This window comes from Neomonachus schauinslandi, chromosome 12 (assembly GCF_002201575.2).
Source record: "Neomonachus schauinslandi chromosome 12, ASM220157v2, whole genome shotgun sequence".
Taxonomy (NCBI): domain Eukaryota; kingdom Metazoa; phylum Chordata; class Mammalia; order Carnivora; family Phocidae; genus Neomonachus; species Neomonachus schauinslandi.
The window spans coordinates 57,903,108-57,923,851 of record NC_058414.1 but is presented as its reverse complement, the minus strand read 5'-3'; the positions used below and the strand labels follow the sequence as shown (position 1 = coordinate 57,923,851).

Here is a 20,744-nt window from a genome sequence, read left to right as displayed (position 1 = left end):
AACTAAAAATTTGAAAACAAAAACAAAAACACTGGGTGTGTTTAAAAGCAGAGTGGATATGACAAAGGAAAGAGTCAGTGAATTTGAAGACAGAAATGACTTGAATAGAATTTATTCATTCTGAACAACAGAGAAAAAAGACTTAAAAAAATAAACAGAGTCTCAGGATCCTATGAGATAATATCAAAAGGCCTAACATTTGTGACATTGGAGTTCTAAAAAGAGATGAGGGTGTGTGGTACAGAAAAAAATACTTGAAGAAAAAAATGACTGAAAGCTCACCAAATTTGACAAAAGGCAAACTTATAAATCCAACAAACTCAGTGAGCCTGAAAAAGGATAAACTCAAAGAAACCCATGCCCAGATATAGTGTAATCAAACTGCTGAAAACCAGAGAAAAAGAAAAAAAAAATCTTGAAAGCAGTCAGAGAAAAATGCATTGCAGGGCAACAGTGATTGGAATGACTTCGGAGAAACCATGAATCCCAGAAGGCAGTGGAACGACACTTTATAGAGCTGAAATCAGAATTCCAAATATGGCAAAATATCCTTCAAGAATGAAGGTGAAATAGGGATATTCTCAGCTAAAGGAAAACTAAGAGAATTTATCTCCTGAAGTCCTGCTCTAAAAACATTAGGTACTGTACCTAATAGAATAACCTTAAAATGTAAGATGCAAAAAAGTGTAGAACCACAAGGAGAAATTGACAAATAGGGGACACCGTCATAGTGGGACAGTTCAGTATATCTCTCTTAAGCAATTGATGATCAAACAACAATAAAAAATTGATAAGGAGATAGATTTGAGAAGCACACACAGTGAAGTTGATCAGAAGAACATATATAGAACCTCTTACCCAGAAATTGAAGAAGAAATGTATTTCTCAAGACTTGGAAAAATTAGGGGCACCTGGCTGGCTCAGTTGGAAGAACATGTGACTTTTGATCTTGGGGTTGTGAGTTTGAGCCCCACATTGGGTATAGAGATAACAACAACAACAAAAAGACTTGAAAAATTATTAAAAGTTAACCACACAATAGACCAAAAAGCAAGTCTTCAACACCGAAGCATCTATATCTTATAGATTGCATTCTCTAACCACAATGCAATTTAATTAGATATCAATAGCAAAAAAATAAAAAACCTTCTATACATTTGAAATTTAAAATCACATTTCTAAAGAATTCATATTCTTTAGTCAAGGAAGTCATATAAGAAAAAATATTTAGAACTCAAAATATATATATGTTAAGTGGGGATGCAGCTAACAGAACTTTTAGGAAAAAGTAAATGCAAATTTTGAATGGAATTTGAAAGTATATTATAAGGAAGCAAGCTGAGTATAAGAAAAAGCTTCTAGGGGTGCCTGGGTGGCTTAGATGGTTAAGCATCTGCCTTCAGCTCAGGTCAGGATCCCAGAGTCCTGGGATCTAGCCACCGCATCGGGCTCCCTGCTCAACGGGGAGCCTGCTTCTCCCTCTCCCTTGGCTGCTCCCCCTGCTTGTGCTCTCTCTGTCAAATAAATAAATAAAATCTTTAAAAAAAAAAAAAGAAAAAGCTTCTAAAAATTAAAATTTCCTAAATAAAAATGAAATATATATTGAAGGATAAAATGAACTCAACAGCAACAAAAACCAAATAATCCAATTAAAAAATGGGTAAAGGACTTGAGTAGACACTTCTCCAAGGAAGGTGTACAAATAGCCAATAAAACAAAAAATGGGGTACCTGGGTGGCTTAGTTGGTTAAGCATCTGACTTTGGCTCAGGTCATAACCTCAGCGTCATGGGATCAAGCCCCATGTTAGCCTCCATGCTCAGTGGGGAGTCCGTTTTTCCCTATCCTTCTGCCCCACCCCTGCTGGTGCATGCATGCTCTCTCTCTTTCTCTCTCAAAAAAAATCTTAAAAAAAAAAAAAAGAAAAGATGCTCAATATCACTAATCATTACGGAGGTGCAAATCAAAACCACAATGAGATACCACTTCACACTCATTAGACTCTAGGTTATTATGGAAAAACAACAACAACAACAAGTATTAGTGAGGATGTAATTGGAACCCTTGTGCATTGCTCATGGGAAGTAAAATGGTACACCCTCTGTGGAAAATGGTATGGTAGTTAATCAAAAAATTAAAGTATTACCATATGATCTAGCAATTTTACTTCTGGGTATATACCCAAAATAATTGAAAACAGGAACCTGAAAAGTTATTTGTACACCAGTGTTGATAGCAGTTTTCACAGTGGTCAGAAAGTAGAGACAACTCAAGTGTCCATTGATGGATGAATGAATAAACAAAATGTGGTAGGTACATACAATAAAACGTTATTCAGCCTCAAAATGGAATGGAATTCTGATACATGCTCTAACATGGATGAACCTTGAAGATGTTATGCTAAGTGAAATAAGTTAGACATAAAAGGACAAATATTGTATGATTTCTTTCCCCTACCCCCTTCCCTCTGTCAATCATCAGTCTGTTCTCTGTATTTATAGGTCTCATTCTGCTTTTTGTTTATTCATTTTTGTTTTTTAGTTCCCACGTATGAGTGAAATCATATGGTATTTGTCTTTCTCTGTCCGACATATTTCACTTAGCATAATACTCTTTTTTTCTTAAAAGATTGTATCCATTTATTTGAGAGTGAGCATCAGAGAGAGAGAGAGAGAGAGGGAGAGAGAACCAGTGGGGGGAGGGAGGGGCAGAGGGAGAGGAAGAAGCAGGCTTCTGGATGAACAGGACCTTGGGATGAGGACCTGAGCCGAAGGCAGTTGCTTAATGGACTGAGCCACCCAGGCACCCCTAGCATAATACTCTTTAGGTCAGTCCATGTTGTCGCAGATGGCAAGATCGGAACCTTTTTATGGTGTCATAATATTCCATTTATATATATATATATATATACACACACCACATCTTCCTTATCCATTTTATCTATCAGTGGATACTTAGATTGCTTCTCTGTCTTGGCTATTGTAAATAATGCTGTAATAAACATAGGGGTGTCTATATCTTTTTGAATGAGTGTTTATGTTTTCTTCGGGTAAATACCCAGTAGTGGAATTACTGGATCATATGGTATTTCTTTTTTAAATTTTTTGAGGAACCTCCATACGTTTTCCACAGGGGCTGCACCAATTTATATTCCCACCAACAGTGCATGAGGGTTCCTTTTTCTCCACATCCTCACCAACACTTATTTCTTATCTTTTTTATTACAGCCATTCTGACAAGTGTAAGGTGATATCTCATTGTGGTTCTGATTTGCTTTTCCCTGGTGATTAGTGACGTTGAGCATCTTTTTATGTGTCTGTTGGCCATCTGTATGTCGTCTTTGGGAAAATGTCTATTCAGGTCCTCTGCCTGTTTTTAAATTGGAGTATTTTTGTGTGTGTGTGTGTTGAGTTGTGTAAGTTCTTTATGTATTCTGGACATAGTATTTTCTAAATCATATTGTACAGGTTTCTCTGATTTTCCTTACCTTCTGTTTTCATTAACAAATCATGGAAAAAATTTTAATAAAATTTTTAAAAACTTTAAATTTTTTAATAAAATGGTATTCATTATTTTCTACATTATAAGACCTCTACTTCTCTTGTTGCTGGAAATTTACTATCAATTTATTAGATGGTTATTATGCAAAGAGCTCAGGGTCTAGGGGAAGCAAATAGAGAGTGATGTGATCAAATAAAATGTGTGTGGAGGATGCACAGACAGGCTTACTGAATACTTATGGGTGGGGGTTGGAAATGACACTTGAGCTGAACTTTTGAAGAGTAAGTGGATTTTTGCTAGCTAAGCAGAGCCTGAGATGGGTGCTGGAGTTGGGAGTGAGTGTGGGTATAGCATACCAGGAAGAGACAGCATGAGTGTAGGAAGGCAAGAAAGAGGAAGTTCATCTTTTGTACATGGGGGAAAAGAAGGAATCATCTTGTTTGGCTAGAATGCCAGGTGGTGGGGTCAGGGGCTGAGAAATTAATCTGGAAAGGTGAGCTGAGATCAAACTTGGAAGAACCTTGCATGCCGTGCTGAAAAACTTGTAATCTTGAGGTAAGTTAGAGATGTTGAAAGATTTCAACTAGACAGATAAGATGAATGGTTCTCATGGCATTGGTGACAGTTGGGTTCAGGGGAGACTGTACAGGCAGGGGAAGACCAACTAAGGTGTTGGAATATTTTAGGTGAAAGATGAACAGAGCCACAACTAGAGCCAGTAGCTGGGAATGGAAAGAAAAGAAAAATGGGAGAAAAAATAAAATATGTTTTGTTAAGATGATAGAGTAAATTCATGTTTTGATGTACCTGTTCTGTTCAAAGTATATGAAAATCATAGAAAATAGTAATAGAATATACAAGAAAATAAGTAGGACACAGTTGTGCTCCAAGATAAGATACATGTCTCCATGGACCAAAAACAGAGTGGAAATATAGTGTATTGAGTGACACAAAAGCCATCAGCTAGCTAAGCTCTGGGTCCAGAACTGGGCAGTAGTGGCTGGGAGTTCTGTTCCTGGGCAAAGAGTACTCCATGTGAGTAATGGGGACTGGTCCCAGGCACACAGCTGGCAGACCATGAAGCTCAAATCCCCCACTGACCTTTGCCTAGGGTTATAGTTTTTAGCAAGCTTTGAACCTAGGACATGGAAAGACATTACAACAGTAAGACCAGGCACTGAACCAAGCCATCTGCTGGCTCCATGACAGGATCTGTGATTTCCCTAATATCCCTAAAGAGCAGGCACCCCAACCCCCAGCCAGTGTGAGAACTGGTCCAGGAAGCCAAAAGAGACAACTGTAAAATCGTAGACCGGGAGACGTGAGCACAGATGGCCAGGGCAAGGGGTGGGGAGTAAACAAAAAGTTTTCCATTCACAATGAGCCTGCAAACTAAAATTCTACATACATAAAAAAGAAGATAGTCAACAAAATAACTGTACCTAAGGAATTATTAAATGATGTACTTTAGTAAGAAGAAAAAATCAATCTAAGGAGAAAGTTAGAGAATATAAGGAACAATCATGAGCACAAAAAGATTTTTTGGAGTCAAATTATTAACTTTATTGACTATTTTAAAAACCTGTTTTTGTGTGTGTTTTTTAAAAAAAAGGTAAAACTAAAACACTGGACAGTAAGATTTACTGTGTTTGGGGGAGTAGAGTGATGTCCCTTGGCTTAATGCATACTAAGGTTCACATCATGTTTAAGAGAAAATAGAAATCCTGAAAAACTTCTGATGTTATTAGAAAAATTTATAGTTAGTTATATATGTTTAAAGTTTTAAAGGATTATCATTTAGAAGAATAGAAAAGTGATTGGTAGCTTGCAAAGCCCACAGGAAAATAAAAAGGAACTTAGAAGACTTTTATCAATACAACAAAAGGCAAGAGAGGAGGGAAAAAAATTTTCAAGGAAAAATGAAAGTAAATACAAAAAAGTGCTAGAAATATGTCTAATCACAATAAATGTAAGCAAATTAAATTCACTTTTCATGAAATTATAATTTAAAAATCCAGCTACCTACTCTTTATGAGATATGCCCAAGCATCTTTAAAAAGGAAAAGCTAGGGCGCCTGGGTGGCTCAGTTGGTTAAGCGACTGCCTTCGGCTCAGGTCATGATTCCGGAGTCCTGGGATCGAGTCCCACATTGGGCTCCCTGCTCAGCGGGGAGTCTGCTTCTCCCTCTGACCTTATCCCCTCTCATGCTGTTTCTCTCTCTCTCAAATAAATAAAAAAAATTAAAAAAAAAAAAAGGATAAAATACTTTAAAAAAAAAAAAAAGGAAAAGCTATGTCAAAACGGAAAGACAATAACCCACTGAGAAAGTATTAACCGAAAGAGAAATTTCAGACCAGAATCAACAGAAATTAGTAGCTGGATATAGAAAGGTAGGAAGAAGTCAAATGACTCTAAGGTAGCATTTCCTGGAGCATAGCCCCAGAGAAAACTAATTCTGAGGATGTTCCTTACAAAAAGGAATTTCGTGATCAAATAAATTTGAGAAATGGTGCATTTTCCTATCCCTCTCTTGGAAATATTCAAGGTGCATATTGCATATTTAAGTAAGTCCTTAAATTCTTAGACATTTAACTTTGTTTAGCCAGGTATATGTATTTTACCACAAAATCTTTAATCAAGTTGAGGGACTTTTGGATGGGGATTTGGAAATGACTAGGAAAGCTCTCAAATGGAAAGAAGAGCTTCAGGAACCAAGAACTGAGCACTTGGTGCGGCTAAAAACACTCTCCTTTTTTCTGTCTTTATTATTTGCTTGTTTCTGCTATGCTTTGCATGTCAACCTCATTATCTTACTGCACACACTCTTCGTGTGAGCCCTCAGCAGCCATAGCTTGGCAACCCAGGGCAGAACTCTCGGTTTTGTTGGATTTGCTTGGCCCCATGGACTAGTTACTGTTGCCCTAAGGATGGGATGCCCTTATTGTCCATGAGTACAGCCCTTTGGCCAGAGGGGCAGGATTTGTTAAGAGAAGGAGGATGGGAAAGCTTATTGGCTGGAAACAAAACATGGCCACCACATCACTGTAAATATCCATTAATATCTTGTGGCAGTCATATTCTGGGGAACTGACCTTGAGAAATGCTGCCATGGGATTTCTAGTGCTTGCGAATCATAGTAGTTGTCTTAACTGAGAGAGGACACGTGAGAGGAAGAACCAGTTTGGGTTCTGCGTGAGGAGAGAATGGGAAGACAAAAGTTGTTTGAACATGTGGAGCTCATTAGATTGGAAATATTTTGTTTGTTTTGTTTTAGATTGGAAGATTTTTGAGCCTAGAGGCTATTAAAATACCATCCTGCCTTAAAGTTGCCTGGCACAGTGCTGTGTACGATAGTAGGAGTTCAGTAAAGTTGAATGGATATATGAATTAGCTGCAATAAATTGATCAATTTCACAAATTAGTAGAATTGGAGATGAGGCTTATTTTATAGGTGAGGGTGCTGAGGTGCCAAGCGGTTGCTTTGCACAAAATAATACTGTTAGTGTCAGACCTGGAGCTTGAGCTGAGGTCTGCTGTTACCTTCCCCACTGCTGCCTACTCGCCACATGCCAGACGCGGTCTTCTTACCTTCTTCTAATTGTGTGCTTTGGGTAAATCCTTTTTCTGATTTGCTTCTGCACAGGGGCTACCATTTTGTAGTTGGTCTGCCTTGAATGGTATGAATCTACAGTTCATGCAAAGGCACCACCATTTCTCATGCCCATAGGGAAAAAGGAAATTAAATAACCTTAGCCTCTTGGCCTAAATCTGGCTTCACAATTAGGCAAAGCAGCAGCCCTCACTTTGCTCCCAGTTATTATCTTGGGATTGATTATTGCCTTCTCTTAGATCTTGGAGCCATTTCGCTTCACTTTACATCCTCTCATATTTTATATCCCCACTCGTCAGCCCCGCCATGCCAAGACTCTAGGTGGCATCTCATTTTTATGAATGTTGGCAGGTATATATCTGTGGCACATATAACATGGTGGGATTTTTTTTCTCCCTACTACCATGTTTGTGGCTTAAGTTCAAATACCAGTTCCTATGGGTTTATAATCATTCGCTTCTTTCTTTAGCGCAAGCTTTTGGTTTAACCAATTCTTGATTGTACGTCTTGTGCTTTGGTCAGTCTCTTGCTTTTTTCAACTTAACTCCTAGATGACCTCTCCGCAGAACTTGTGCATATTGTCTTTGGGGAAGCCACCTGGCCTAGTGAAGTTAGGATACTACTGGGAATCAGAGGATCTTAGTTTGACCCATTTGCCTCAACTGTGTACATTTGCTTATTTTCTATTAATTGTTATTTTTTAAATGGAGATTATAAGACTAGTATGGCTTTCCTCAATTTTCTCTAGATAACTACATTTAGGGCTCATAAAAATCATTATATTAAACGTTACCAGCATGTTAAAAGTTAATAGCATCTCACTGAAATACTCTGGTGTTTTAGTGTGTGAGAATCAGAATACCGCCAATAAAAAGAAAGTTTTTCTGGTTTTCTTTTTAAATTTATTTTATTTTTAATTGTAAAATACACATAACATAAAAGTTATCATCTTAACCATTTCTGAGTATACAGTTCAGTAGAATTTACTACATTCACATTTTTGTGCACCCATCACCACCATTTATCTCCAGAACTCTTTTTATCTTGCAAAACTGAGATTATATGCTCATTAAACAGCAACCCCTGGGGGGAGTCACCATTTTACTTTGTCTTTATGTGAATTTGACTATCTGGGTACCTCATATAAGTGTAATCTTGACAATGTATTTGTCATTTTGTGACTGGCTTATGGGACTTAGCATGATGTCCTCAAGGTTCATCCATGTTTAGCCTGTGTTAGAATTTCTTTCCTTTTTAAGGCTGAATAATATTCCATTGTGTGTATGTATCACATTTTGTTTATCCATTCATACATTGATGGACATTTGGGTTGTTTCTACCTCTTGGCTATTGTGAGTAATGCCACTATGAAAATTGGTGTACAAATATCTCCTCAAGACCCTGCTTTCAGTTCTCTAGGGTATATATCCAGAAATGGAATTGCTGGATCATATGGTGATTCTATTTTTATTTTTTTGAGGAACTACCATACTGTTTTCCATAGTGGCTGTATCATTTTATATTCCCACCAATAGAGTGCACGAGCATTCTAATATCTCACATTCTTGCCACTACTTGTTGTATCTGTTTTGCTTTATGGTAGCCATCCTAATGGGTGTGAGGCTTTGTTTGGTATTCTTACAGAATAAATTCTGATTCATATATATTGAGCCAGAGTCTAGACTTGTAACGACAAGTTAATTGTTGTCTTTGTATTTGACATACTGACCAAGTTACAACTATTGGCTATGCACGTAGTCAGGAGGTAGGGTGTATTAAAGGGTAAGGAGGGAAGGCTATCTATGAGATGGTGATGTATGTGGCTTATTCTTTATTTTCAATAAAAGGGGCAAGAAATATTGCTTTTTGGTATGATTCATTTTCATGAAGCCAGATGAAGAGTTCTCCCCACTTACATTGTCAACGTTCAGTAGTTGCCTTTATCACATATTTGGTCTCACAACACTTTGTAAAAGTTTTATTACACAGGTTTTAGTACTTGAAGTTGACCACAAATATAATGATTTTATATTACTTCCTATAGGAGTATTTTTCTACTCAATAAGGAAATAGTGTGATCCAAACCCTGTGTAAACAGCATGTCCTGGATCCTCATGCAAATCTGGTTACTCTTCCTTAATGTTATGTTGTGCAGCATCAGAAATGGTTGCAGAACAATATGTAATAGCTGAGGGCCTAGAAAGAATGAGAGTGGACTGAGTCCAGCTTCCATTTAGAAGCACCACTTCTTCAACTATGCCCACTCCAAAATTCAAGAGTCTAGATTCTCAAAGGGATTCCTGAGTGGTTTCCAGAGATGATAATTCCTCGTTAGCTGAGTGTAGCTTTTTAGCACAGCCTTCTCTTTAGTTTCTTGCTGTCCTCAGTTTACTTTCGTTTGCTATGAGGTTATCATCTTGCCTTTTCTTACTCCTTCTTACTCTCTACCCTCCCTTCTCTGTCAGCCGTCACTTCTTTTTACCTACCCCCAAAGTTGTGAAGAATGTATGTGAACAATCAATTCTCTGTAAAATAGAAGGCAGGTGATCATCGCACTTGTTTTTCTTCTCAAGCAGACTGGAGGGGGGAAGCCCTAGAGTGGTGTGGAATATGGCAGGAATTGGATTACTCAAAATCTGGTTGTTGGCCTTGTTTTACTTTGTGATTGTTAATGCTGAATGCAAGGAATGTATAGAAGATATCAGATTCCTATCACAGAAAAATGTTGCAAATTATGCAGCTCCTAAAGAAAGTAAAATAGAAATTAGAAAAGTCTAATAAAGTTACAAGATATTTAATGAAAGATTTTTTAACTTGGCTTTTAGAAATTAATTTTAAAGCTGAAAGATACATTGTCTACAAGGTGGAGTTTTTAAAATCACAGTCTCCAAAGGCATTAAATTAACTTTCTCCTTGGACTCCAGACATTAAGCTATCAGAAGCTGAGACTTTCATTGCAGTCCAACACTGTGCACCATCTTCATCTGGGGTGAATGTCAGGGAATTGGTTTTTAAAGTGATTTTCAAAATGAAAGCAAACCATTTTGTTTTCTGATTTACCGTACCCTTTAAAAACCCCACTCTGTTTCTGTCTGATGGCTTCCATACTGCACTCACTGGTCCTTCTCAAGCCTGCCCAGCTCCATGTGGAACGTTCTGTTGCTCTTTCAGCATAAGCAGGTCTATTGTGATATTTATCTGAATTCAAACAAGGCTAATTAAAAGAGCTGCTGACAGTTGTTGTGATCTGACTTTGACTGCAGCTTGATGGTCATTATGGGTAAATAATGAACCAGGTCTACAAATGTAGCAGCTGCCAACTTGGGATAGAAGAACGGCTATTGCTTCCAATTTAAGGATCTATCGACCGCTTCCCTTCTCCCTGCAGATCTTCTGCAGAAAACTAATGTTTTCTGCTGCTGTGTATTGTGGTTTCAGCTGTTTCAGATATAGCCTATAATTTCCTTCTTTAATGTTTAACTTAGGACATTATTAGCTTTCAGAGTTAACAACTTTTCTATTTTGAAGAAGTTCAGCTTTGTCCTTATGCATGCTATAACTAGCTAACCAGCTGTAGTATATTTATGTGTTTCATTTATATTAGGCAGGAAACAGCTAGTCGTAGAAGAACAAGGTATAGCTTTATGAAGATGTTTCAGAATCCTGTGTAGATGTTCTGTTTTCGGTTTTTGTTTTTAAGAGATAGATGCCTGTCCCTTGCTTTTGTTTTCTTGAAGATAAGACACCTGCTGCCAAACCTCAGTTTCCGGTTTTGTTCACCTCATCAGTGACTTCTGAAATATTTTGATGCAAAAGCTCTATCAGTGCAGAGGAACTTCAGTGACTTTCATTAAAATGCAATATTGAATATATTGTCACTCCATCATGAGCTTTTCCTTGTCCTATTAGCAAGTAGGGACAGGTGCATTAAAGGTAAGAGAAAAGGCAAATTGCATTCCTAGATTAATATACTTTTCCTGCAGATTTCCCACACTTACAAAATATAGCTTCTGGATTTAAAAGTCACATTCTAGAATTTAACACCAGCGAGTACTTAACAACACATCCCTAGCATTTGTTCACCTGCCATGGAAAAGGCTATTTGCATTATGTAAAGCACGAGGGTACAGTGGTGCTTTGTGCATAATGCAGCAGAGCTTCGAGATCTTGCTGGGAGGAAATGATCCCAAACATGCCCCTGAAAGACAAGTCTTACTTTGAAAAATAATGATGAAAAATTGCTTATTTCTCCCATGTATTTGTGTCTGTGTTTATTTCAGGAAAAACTAAGTAAATTTTGTTTATCTGACTCTAGAATAGTGTTGAGAGTGTTTTTGCTTTTCTGTTTCTAGCACGGATAATGCCAGAAATAGTGTTAACAAGGGGTTATGTTATGCTGGCTTATGTTAAACCAGATCACCCCCTAACATGTGCAGAGCCATTCATCTGTGTCACCAAAACCCAAGAGAACATCTGACATGGACTCTGAAACAGAAACAGTGATCACTTACAAATCAAACATGGCACGCTCTAAACTGATTGTGCATGGCAATCTTTTCTAGAAAGGACAACTAATTGAACATGATAAAGTGTAAAGTTAATTAACACCCTTAAATTTGTTGATTACTTTCACGGGATTATATTGTTCGATGAGTAGCAGCTTTCTATCCCAGCTGTCGCCTTTTTCAGCGAATGTCGCTGGTAAACAATAGAGACACCATAACAAGTCGTAAATGGTCCCTGTGACAGCAGCCCCTTGTGAGGCTGCATCTGTAGAAAATGATTAGAACAATTGCATTTTAAAGACGGCTCACATTGCAGCCCAGGTCCCATTGGTCCTCTTCTTGATCTCTTTTGATGGCAGACTGGTTAAAACATTTAAGTTCTTTTGAGTAAATTAAGTGATTTACTACGTTTTGCTATATATCAATGAGAGTGCTTTGGTGGCAAGATTTTTTACAGTATCAAAAACAAATATAATTTGTACTTTTTAGATTTCAATCTCTTTCCTCTCTGGATTTGAAGGCCTCTTTCTGATAGTCCTAGAATTGAAAATGATCTCCTTATTTGTGACTTGTAAATGGTTATTCTAAATTATTGGCACTTGCATAATGGATTTTCTGTCATAACCCTTGGTTCAGCTTCTCAGTAGGACTAAGTTCCGAATTTCAGTTCTTTGCTGCTCTTAGGCCATAGACCTTGACATATTCAGGCCGAGTATAACTTGTTGTTATATTTAATTTTATTTTAATATTAAAAATTTTTTTATAACATTTATGTGATAACCGTGTAAAATACCTTTCCAAAGTATTCTTTCATTTGAGCTTCAGAGTATGTATGGCAAGTGATTTTATCACTATCTTCAGAGGGAGGAACCAAGATTGGAAGGTGTTATAATAACTTGTCCAAGTGGGGTGACCTTGAATTGTGACCTCACTCCAAGTCTCTTAACTCAGATTACATATTCTTCATTTTTTGTGTCTTCATAGTAATGTCTCCATACATGTGCACTTATACTTATGCATGTTTATGCAGCAGTAAGTGAACATGCCATTACCGCATATGGAGAATCATCCTACTCCAAAGTTGAGCTTTTTTGATAAGCTAGAAAACATTGTCTTACTTAGTCTTAATTAGTATTCTTGGTTATTTTAGTAACCGTTGATTTCTTCTTTGCTCACCTCCTAAAAAGACAATGAACATTTATCACACACATGTTATATGCTGGGTGCTGAGATTCAAACAGCTCTTGCCCATAAGGATCCTTACGAGACACACCAGAAAAATCATTGATTAGAGTAGTGTAAGTGCATTATTACAGATACCACTAGAAATGTTATAAAAATAGAGAAAGGGGATTATGGTCATGAATTGCTTCTTAGAGTTGACATGAGTCGAGTGTTGGAAGATAATCAGGAGTTAGCCAGGCAAAGGAAAGCAAGGGAATTTCATACAAGGGAGTTGCCCAAGAAAGGCATGGATACATGGTTTTTGTTGCAGGGAGTAGATGAGAAAACCAGAGAAGTGGTTAGAGCCCATTGACAAGAAAAGTAAAACTTAAAAAGTCAGAAACCATTTTAGGAGAAAAAAGAGAAAGCTCATTGTTTCCTACAACTCAAGACCAAAGGGAAGATACAGTGAGTTATGTAGTTCTTATTTTTGGTGAACATAAACATACAAGTACTTCAGAAAGAATAACTTTTACTTAATAGAAAACAATACTGTGGGGCGCCTGGGTGGCTCAGTTGGTTAAGCGTCCGACTCTTGATCTTGGCTCAGGTCATGATCTCAGGGTTGTGAGATCGAGCCCTGCATCAGGCTCCCCACTGGACATGGAGCCTGCTTGGGATTCTCTCTCTCCCTCTACCCCTACCCCCTGCTTGAGCATGCGTGCTCTTTCTCTCTAAAAAAAAAGAAAGAAAGAAAAAGAAAACAATAGTGAGACGCTATGTAGAAATGCTGAGTAATAGTGAATAATGAATGCTTCAGCTGCTGGTTATGTTCATGTCGACACATAACTTGAAACTTAAGTCTGTTTTGGTTCTTATAACAAATAAAACTGCCAAAGATTGGGACACAGATAAACATAAAATATTAGACTGAGATGATCACTGTTAATATTGACCTCTATTGCAGGTGGGCTGAATTAGAAAAAGATATAAAACAAGAATTGAATTACCTTGAAAAAATTACTATTGCTTTTGATATAAAAATATGATGAACATTGTCTTATTTCATTTACCATCTCCTGCATAGAGTTCCAAATGAGAATTTTTTAAACCATGTAACTCAAGGAAGAACTCCATTTTCCTTGAGGCTGCTTTATTCCTCTCCCAAATAGTGTTTGCCAGGACTTCTAAGATACTCAGACCCATATTTGAAATTCATTGTGAAATCTTTTGGTTTCATTTTTGTAAATGTTCTTAATTCTGATTCTCAGTTTTCTAATTGTTTTTGTCTAAAAAGCAAACTTAAGTCTGTTGTGAAGAGGGATAGGGTTTTATGTGTATTTAGATAACAGGCAGAACTCAGTGTCCATATATAAAACATAGAAAATTATTTGCTCAGCTCATGTTGTTTTAAACTGCTCTGAACATGATCTACAAATAGATTCAGAATACCTATACTCTTTTTTTTACATTTTATTTATTTTTTTTTAAGAAAGGGGAGGTAAACTTTTTCTTTTCTTTTAGATTTTATTTATTTATTCGAGACAGAGAGCATAAGTGGGGAGGAGGAGCAGAGGGAGAGGGAGAAGCGGGCTGTCCACTGAGCAGGGAGCCTGAGACAGTGCTTAATCCCAGGACCGTGAGATCACGACTTGAGCTGAAGGCAGACGCTCAACCAACTGAGCCACCCAGGCGCCCCCAGAATAACTATATTCTTATCAAAGTTTTCAAAGCCTACCCACAGTTGATGGCAAGACCATTACTCTTTGAGAACAATTCGTTTCCTTTTTCACCCTTTCTCTTTCTGAGAACTCATTAGTCTTTCAATGACGGAGGTCAAAAAAATGGAAAGAAAGAGGGAATCAGGATTTGGTGGCAATTGTCCTCATCCATGACACTTGGTACATGATGCTGCCTTTTGGCATTTACTTCTGAGTATATGTCTCTTTTCCCTAACTGTATTTTATAGCTTTTGAGGGCAAAGACTGTGTTTTATACCTACCATGACCTTACATTTTGGACTTTCTGGAATAGTTGTATTTCAAATATCCTCCCAAGCACAAGGATGGAGCAAATTGTTAAAGGCACTGAACAGATAATTGCTGATGATATTTTTCTTCTTTGAACCTCCAGATGACTATATGCAGACCTCTCCTGTAGTATGCATCTGTCTTTTACTATTTATAATTGTTTACCTTCTCTCTTCTCCATATACATGTACACACTCACCTCCACCACCACAAACACTAGGTTTCAAACTCCTTGAGGACAAGGACTATTTCTTCTTCCTTCCCAGGGTTAAGAACCACTGACAGATGGCTCTCCAGTGGTCAGATTTTTTATGTCCACCATAAATAGGAGTGGAAGGAAAGAAAGAAGGAGGACAGTTTAGGTAATGGAGGCTTCCTGTGATACCTTTGAGAGAGAGAAAAATAGAGAGAGGCTGACTTTGAGACTTGGATTAGATTTAAAGTGTTTCTCCCTTCTAAGGTTGATTGAAATTGAAGCAGTCTCCAGAAGTGTTAGGTGGATATCCCCTTAAAAACAGTGTAGTCTAGCCACCTGTTTTGAATGGACTGGGCATTTGCCTTTTCATTTGTACAAATGAGTTCAGTTTTTCTGATTCTGCGGTCATGGGAGAGAAGCACTAGAGTTGTAAATGCTGTAATACAGTTAAGTACAGGATATATTTTGATTTTGTATATACAGTTACTAAAATGTAAGGTTAAACTACTTGTCCCAATATTCTAGCAACTGCACAAGTATGTAGTCGGTTTTCCTGTTTTGGGAAGTAGACTTGAATTAAAGTGGCATGGCAATATAATAAATGTATTGTTTATGATTGATAGACATCAAAATCTGTACAGTGTCTTCTGAAATCCATAGGATGTCTTACATAACTTTAGAGTTCCACCTTCCTAGATAGTATTTCCTAAGCTCAAAATGGTTACATTTATTGTAGGATTACTTAGGTCTTAATTTTGCCTTTGCAATGGGACCAGGCTTCATAGTGTCACACATTTAGAGGAGTATGTATGGAAAGACAGGATTTAGTCCCAAGGAATGCCAAACCTTTAGAATTACCCAGTTTAGTCAGATCCTGACATTGGAGTGTGGGTTATGAAAAAGTCCTAATAATGATGCCACCACATTGAGAGAAAGAGAGTGGAAATACCACAGACTTCTGAATTAAAAGATGAGTTATTCTTTCTTTTGTGGTCTTTCTTGCTTAAGTAACTTATTTCTTCTTTTTGAAATATGTGTTTGAACAAGTGAGAAAGTACACCTGTCAAAAGATTAACCAGCTGAGAACCATTGTCAGCATTAATTTTCCTTTAATAAATGACTCTGTGAAGCTATTTAGCAATCTGTAATCTAGATACAAAGCTATTGACCTGTGATGGATAGTGCTGGATTTGTTTGTAAGCTTTGACTTAAATCATCTACTTAATTTTCCTAGGTCAGATCAACAGGATTAAGAGTAAGGATGGTTATGTGGTTTGAATAAAAATGGCTGTAGAAATTGAGCAAATAATTGTAAAACAGTAATGATAATCTACTGTCTTAGTGAAGTAAATTAGAAACTAACAAAAATGACAGTCACTTAAACTTCAACATTACCAGAATGTTCAAAGGACACAGATTGGCTAATTAAAAGCATTTGTTATAATTGGGTTGACCTCTTTTGCTTTTAATAATTAGTTAAAATAGCATGAACTGTAAAATGGAAAAGGCTACTTGACTTGGCAATAGCAAAATATTCACAATTTCAGTGAAATAGGGATCTCTTCACTTGGGCTTTTTATATATATAAACTATGTATTTCATTGAATAAATTAAATTTAAAAATAGGCCATTACTTGCAGTTGTCTGTTCTAATGGCCAGATTTGATACATAACACAGACAATTATGATTTCTTTATTCCTAGCTGTACTATAAAATAAAGTATAAAGGCAAAAATTGTACTAATATAGTTCTTCCACATACTTCCCTGGTTTTGATCAACGAAACCTAACTTAAAAATTATGAATTAAAATTTCTCTAATATTAAAAACAATAATAATACTCTTGGTTTTATTTATAGTTAATAAAAATTTAGATGAATGAAGCTTCTCTTCCTTTTTTAAGACAAGTCTAAGGCATGTTTTGTGTGCTAACCAATCATTTCAATCAATGAATATACATCAGACCTTTGTTTAGAGCAATGAAGGAGTAGCCAAACCAAAGCTTATTTCTTCCTCCTGCTCATATCACTAGGAATGAATTGCCCAAAAAGTATATAGCAGGAGGGAAAAGAAAAATCAAATAATATTGGAAAGTGCCATCAGAATAATCAGTCTAAATAAGCAACTGTTTTCTTTACCTTAAAACGGACTCTGGCCATCTGAAATGCCTGCTTGTCTAGGGAGAAAGAGCCAGGTCCCTCTTTGTAGATCTCATCTGCAGATAGTATGCGGAGAGTAAACTAATGGGCCAGAGACCCCCAAATCCATACTCAGGCAGCAGACCCCTCTGGCTGTTCTCGTACTGGTCAGGGCACAAGTTACCTTTTTCATATACTTTCTATTACTGAATAGATTTCTTAGAATAATAGGTGCACATGAATAAAGTGCACATTTCAGATTCCCATATCTCTCATGCCATGATTGTGCGAGATATTTGAGATGAATTGAGAATAAAAGTTTGAATCCGTATGTCCCTTTTGGCTTATGATTAAACTCCACAACACTTAATTTTTAAAATATTCTAGGAGAGGGGCACCTGGCTGGCTCAGTCTGTAAGCATGTGACTCTTGATCTTGGGGTCATGGATTCAAGCACCATGTTGGGTGTAGAGCTTACTTAAAAATACACACACACACACACACACACACATTCCAGGAGAGATTTAGAGTATCTTATATGTGCCTGACGTATATACAGTTTGGAGGCAAGATATTTTTATTTGTTTTGGGGTTTTCTCTAATTTTACTATCTACTTAAACACTTGAAGAAATGTATCATTTTGTTCTATCCCTTTACCCCCAAACTATTCAGGTGTGGGAGCTGCTCGGTCTGGGAACCTCACATTTATGGTGGGAGGAGTCGAAGATGAATTTGCTGCTGCCCAGGAGTTGCTGGGGTGCATGGGCTCCAATGTGGTGTATTGTGGAGCTATTGGGACCGGGCAGGTAACATTTTCACATTAATGACACTGACTTGATGATATAAAATTGGCTAATGTTCATTTCTCTTTCTTGACTACATTCTTATTTCTTATTACTACCTACTGTGTTCAATCTATGGATTTTTTGTTTGCTCAGAATTTTTGTTTTGTTTTGTTTTTTTGAGAGAGAGAGAGCGAGCATGGGGGGGGCAGGGCGGGGGAGGGTAGGGGCAGAGGGAGAAGGAGAGAGAATCCCAAGCAGGCTCCATGCCCAGTGTGGAGACCAACTTGAGGCCTGATCCCACAACCCTGAGAACGTGGCCTGAGCCAAAATCAAGAGTCGGATACTTAACCGACTGAGCCACCCAGGTGCCCCTTTGTTTGCTCAGGTTTCCTTAAATTAATTTGGAATAAATTAGTTTTCCATCATTCCTGTTGGAATTAAGTGGACATCAGCCAATTAACTTATAAAAAAGATATTGAAAGTTCCATCATTCAGATTCTAATACATCATCCTAGTGGCCACTGAAATCATTCTCAAAACTGCTTCCATATGAAGTGCTCATGGTGTCTGAGTTGCTGTTATCCTCCATCTAATTACTTGCTATAGTTCTGTTTGTAATATAGTCAGGAAGAAGTAACCTACACACTTTAATCTTTTTCTTGAAAAGCAAATATTTCATTTAGAAATGTATCAACTCTCTAATCAGGTAGAGGTGAATAACAACACTGAACTCTGAAATCAAAGTAGTTGTCCCCCACCCATCAACACGCTCGCTGTCACTAGTCTCCTCTCTTCTTAATCCTTGGTCCTGGTCGCTGGCACCCTCTTTATCTTATTCAAGACTTTAGTATTATCTCAGATATACCTATTGTCTCCATTCTCTTGTCCAGTCTCCAAGTTCTGTTGATTTTTGCTTCAGTGTCTCTCGTTGTTGACGGTCTTCTCCATTCCTCATATTACCTGGTCCAGTCTCTCATACCTTGTGTACCGCTCGGAAACCCTGGATGCCAGGTTTACCACTCTGCCCAACACTGAAACCAAAACCAACTCCATTAAGATGTTTGTATCATCATAGACATCCCCATTCTGAAACTTTGAATGGATGCCTGTTTCCTGTCAGGTCAAATTTTAACTCTCCACCCTAGCTTTCACAGCTGTTGCCTATCAAATTTCTCACTATTCCTTAAAACATACGTACATGAGTCCGTTTTCTTACTGTTCTCAGGAACATCCCATGATCTGATATATTTAATCCCTCTTATATATTTACATTTTTCTCTGCTCTCCTCCTTTCTGTCTCTTGCCTATTTTAAATTCCTGCCTGGCCTTCTAAAAGATGGGTTTCAGGTTCCATTTCCTCTCTGCTCCTGCCTTCAGCCATCTTGGAATTCCTACTGTCTCTTTCTCATAGCCATACAATTTTCCACTCAGTTGTTTTTATTTGTGTGTTTGTTGTCTTTATCTTCACCGTGTTACTCCATTGCCCCAATTAGAATGTAAGCCCCATTCCATAAAGAGCAGTTGTGCTAGGGATTTTGTGTACAACGTGATGACTAGAGCTAACACTGCCATATGATATATATGTGGAAATTGTTAAGAGAGAAAATCCTAAGAGTTCTCACCATAAGGAGAAAAATATATATGTACATGTATTTTTTTGTATTTGTATGAGATGATGGATGTTAACTAAACTTATGGTAACCATTGCATGATATGTGTAAGTCAAATCATTTTTATGCTCTACAACCTGAAGTTATACAGTGCTCTATGTCAACTCGATCTCAATGAAACTGGGACAAAAAGAGCTGTCATGCCACATAGATTCCTTATAGACTGAGCTCACAGGAGGAGCTTGGTCACCACTGTGGGGTTCTTACCCAGTGGAAGGGTCTGCTACCAGATAGCCTGGTAGGCTCAGAAGGAGGCATGTGGCACCACGTTCCTTTGCCCATTTGAGAGAATCAACAGTTAAATGCTCTGACTTAGAAAGAAACCTGTGGCATTGGGTAAAGAACAACTTCCTGTGAAGTACAACTTGAAAATTACAATATTTAATATGTACTCCATTTATTTTCAGGCTGCAAAGATCTGCAACAACATGCTGTTAGCTATTAGTATGATTGGAACTGCTGAAGCTATGAATCTTGGAATCAGGTTTGTTGAATATATATTTTCATGTACTAACAGTTTTTATGAGCTTCCCTATTTGATTTTCTGATGTTGAAAAAAAATGTTCATGAGAGATAAATGAGTTGATCCAGGAACATTTTGAAAGTACTTCATTATTGAACTTTAATATACTTTGCTTATTTGACGGCCAATAGGACCCTGGAGAGCATGAATACTCTTTACCATAGCCATAAAATGTATTGTGCTGTATGTTCAAAGTTACATTATCCTTTTTATATGGGAGCTCCATCTCTTCTATTGTACTGAAATGCAAGAAACACTTTTACTATAAAATTTAAACATACTTTGGCAGTGTAGGACAAATTTGTATAAAACAGCGTTTTAATGTATAGTGAATTCAAGTGTTATCCTACCACATGACTGGTTTTATGTATCTACTTTAAATATAGTCTCCAAAATCTACACTAAAAAGGCTCTTGGTTGTTTAGTCTTGGGATAAACTGGATGGCATTCATAAAGCTGCAACTCGTGTGCATAATTCTTTCATTTTAACTTGTTTGTGGTTTTGTTACTTTAAATTAAGGATATATCTTTCCATTAAAATAAAATGGCATTCATACTTTGCTTAAAGTGATTCAGGAATTTTGTTTCTCCTATGATGATGATCATCTTTTAGAATGCTTA

At 37.3% G+C, this 20,744-nt stretch overlaps 1 protein-coding gene across 2 annotated transcripts in view; it reads left to right on the top strand.

The window, feature by feature from the left end:
- Window positions 1-20,744, top strand: part of HIBADH (3-hydroxyisobutyrate dehydrogenase) — a 106,008-nt gene that overhangs the window by 72,277 nt on the left and 12,987 nt on the right. For both annotated transcript variants that reach the window (XM_021689507.1, XM_044919890.1), the window contains 2 exons: window positions 17,818-17,951; window positions 20,008-20,084. In XM_021689507.1, the coding sequence (XP_021545182.1) occupies window positions 17,818-17,951; window positions 20,008-20,084 (211 nt within the window). The remainder of the gene's footprint in view (window positions 1-17,817; window positions 17,952-20,007; window positions 20,085-20,744) is intronic.